The sequence below is a fragment of the Echinops telfairi genome, unplaced genomic scaffold (assembly GCF_000313985.2).
Source record: "Echinops telfairi isolate 266 unplaced genomic scaffold, ASM31398v2 ScPeMD7_5592;HRSCAF=6446, whole genome shotgun sequence".
NCBI lineage: Eukaryota > Metazoa > Chordata > Mammalia > Afrosoricida > Tenrecidae > Echinops > Echinops telfairi.
Genome location: NW_022109491.1, coordinates 28,546,672 through 28,549,613, shown reverse-complemented (window position 1 = coordinate 28,549,613; position 2,942 = coordinate 28,546,672). Strand labels below are relative to the sequence as shown.

Below are 2,942 nucleotides of genomic sequence, written 5' to 3'. Positions count from 1 at the left end.
TCAATCCACTGACGAAGAACAAATTAATATATACCAAGCAAGAAAAACTTGTGTTTTCCAGTCTAGCCTGTTGGGGCACCATGCCCAGTCTCCAATGTCCACCCTCATCATTCCCTGGGGATCTTTCTACTCCCCTCCCCTGGTCACTCTTCTTATAAATATGTATAGTTCTATCTATACTGAGGACACTAACGTCTTCTGCTAAGTGTTGCTTTTTTTTCTTAGTTTGTCTTTAAATCTGCTAATGGTATAGTTTCTTAATGTGATCATTTTTTATTTTAACTTGATCATTCTTTTCCTTTATTATTTCTGGCTGATGATAATATTAAGTAACATTTTCCACACATTGAAATTTTAATATATTTTTGTCTTTTCCCCCACATATGCATTATTACAATTTTTCAACTATATTACTTAAACAAATGTATAGTTCCACATCACTCCCTTAGAAAAAGCTTCTGGAAGGGACACTGTAGACCCACAGGATTGTCTTAAGGCTTTTGAGAGAGAGAGACAGACAGAGAAAGAGAGAGAGAGTGTGTATCATCAATATGCTGTCCAGGAATATGAAAAAGTAAGTATTTTTATATGGTACCAGCATAGATTCTTCTCAAGCAAAAATTGAGTCTCAATATTTTGATTTGAATTTCTTTGGTTATCAGTAATAAGCACATTTTTAAAAATGTATTACCCATTTGTATGACCTTATATCATGTGCCTCATGTCTATTACTCATGTATCTACAGCATGGTTTCTATTGCCAATTTGGGACCGTTATCTCTTTGTTGTGGACAGCTGTTATTAGACGCTAGTAGCACCAGACAACCAAATGTGTTTCCATATATTGCCCAATTCCCCGAGCCCCAGAGGGCAAAATCACCTCCCTAGTTGAGGACTGTTGGTCTACAGGGTTTCGTGTGCTTTTCTTGATTTGTCAGAGTTCTAAATTGCAACCCTTTGTAAAATGCCCACTTGCCATCAACCTGATTGCACTCAGTGAGTATCAACCGTAGAGCTTCCAAGGCCATAAATCTTTACAAAACCAGACAGTCTCCTCTTTCTCCTATGAAGTAGCTGGTGGGTCAGAACCACTCACCTTGCTGTTAGCAGTTCAATGCCTAACTCACAGCTCCACCGGGGATCCTTGTTACAAATGTTCTTACCCAGTGCATTATGCCTGACAGTATCCCTCATATATTAATGGGGGAGGGGGGAAGATATTGCACTGCTGAAAGAAATTATAGACGATCTCTATAAATACAAAGACATCCATGCTCACGGACTGAAAGTCTTAATGTTGGTATGATGTTACTACTACTGAAAACAATCTATAACTTCAACACAATCCTTATCAAAACTCCAACAGCCTTTTTCCTTGCAAAGGGTCCCAAATAATCAAAAGCACATTGTAAAAAAAAAAAGTTGGAGGACTCACACATCCTGATTTCAAAACATACTAGAGTTGTAGTAATCCAAAAGGTAGTACTGGTATGACATATATATGAATCAAGATAATAGAAAGGAGAGTTCAGAAACAAACCCAGTCAATTGATTTAACAAGAATGCCAAACCCATTCAATAGGTGAATACTCTTTCTTCAACAAATGGTGATAGGGCTAGATTTTCACATGAAGTATGAAGACGGGTCCCTTCCTCACACCATATAAGAAAATTAACTTAAAAAGAACCAACCACCTGAATATAAGAAGGAAAAAACCACCTCAACTTAAAATGTAATAAATGGTAAGGTTAAGTTATAAAACTTAGGTTTTCCTTTATAAGATCCTTAACACTGCACGTAAGACTGAAGACAGCGAGGCTGGGTCATGAATTTCCCACTTATGGACAATGCCTACTTACCCTTTAATATTATGTAAATTTCCCTCAATTTGAGAAGACCGAACCAATCCCTCCATGCAACAAATTCTGTATCACAAGTACCTTCACTTGCTGCATTTTGAAATCATTTAAATGGCTCTGCCTTTTCTTGCACTTAAAAACCACTGCTATGTTGATTCAACTCCTCGTGGCTCTATAAGCAGACTAGAACCATCATCGCACAGGGCTTCCATGGCTGCAATCCTTTACAGAACTAAACTGTCATATCTTACTCCCACAGAAAGGCTGGTGAGTTCAAACCACCTACCATTTGATTTGGGTAGCAGCGGAGATTTCCACCCTGAGCCACCAGGGCTCCTTTCTCTCACACTGAAGTACAGTTAAGAAAGAATCATATGGGCCTATTCTGACTGACCAATTCTTAAAAGCCCAGAAGTGGATCTCCTTTGTAACCTAGGAACTGCTTGAATTGCATTATTTGATTTTCTCATGCATGAGTTCTTTCACAGGGTGCATTACTGGGATCACAGGTGCTGCCCTCACAGCAGAAGGGCAGAGCTGTAGCTCACAGATTTGGGTCTCTCTCTCTACGCCCTGGTTCATGACCAGCTTGAGAGCCAGCGTCTTAGAGAATGACTGGTAAAATGTTTTTAATCATAATAGATAAGGTACTCTTTGAAATAAAATAGAGATGGAAAGAATCTGATCTTAGCTTTGTTTTGTAAGGACACAACAATCCTGAGTGGACAAAGTCTGCTCAGTTTTGGTTTACTCCTCTTACCTTAGTTATTTGAACTGCATCATCCATCACCACTCATTGGAATTCCATAAATATCCTTTTCTAGTTGTGCCACCTGCAACAACAACAACACCAAAAAAACCCCTTTTAGACAGATAAAAACAATTCTATTTAAACACCATGTGTGTGCATTGTTCCCAGGAAAAGAAATACAGCTTAGCAAGGTGTTACACAACGTCCAGAGGCCATACTACAAAGCCTAATCTTCAACAGTTCGTTCAGATCACTAAAAGTTCATGAGAACAGAAGTCAACAAGAGATTAAGTCTTCCTGGTAGAGATAGGATAGCGCATCCCTCCTTTAT

The 2,942-nt window shown here is 38.6% G+C and overlaps 1 protein-coding gene across 2 annotated transcripts in view; it reads right to left on the bottom strand.

Moving 5' to 3' along the window:
* Nucleotides 1-2,693, bottom strand: part of PTPRA (protein tyrosine phosphatase receptor type A) — a 97,703-nt gene extending 95,010 nt beyond the window's left edge. For both annotated transcript variants that reach the window (XM_045295279.1, XM_004697876.2), the window contains exon 1: nucleotides 2,621-2,693. In XM_045295279.1, the coding sequence (XP_045151214.1) occupies nucleotides 2,621-2,647 (27 nt within the window). In that variant the 5' untranslated portion in view covers nucleotides 2,648-2,693. The remainder of the gene's footprint in view (nucleotides 1-2,620) is intronic.
* Between the last annotated feature and the right edge of the window lie 249 nt (nucleotides 2,694-2,942).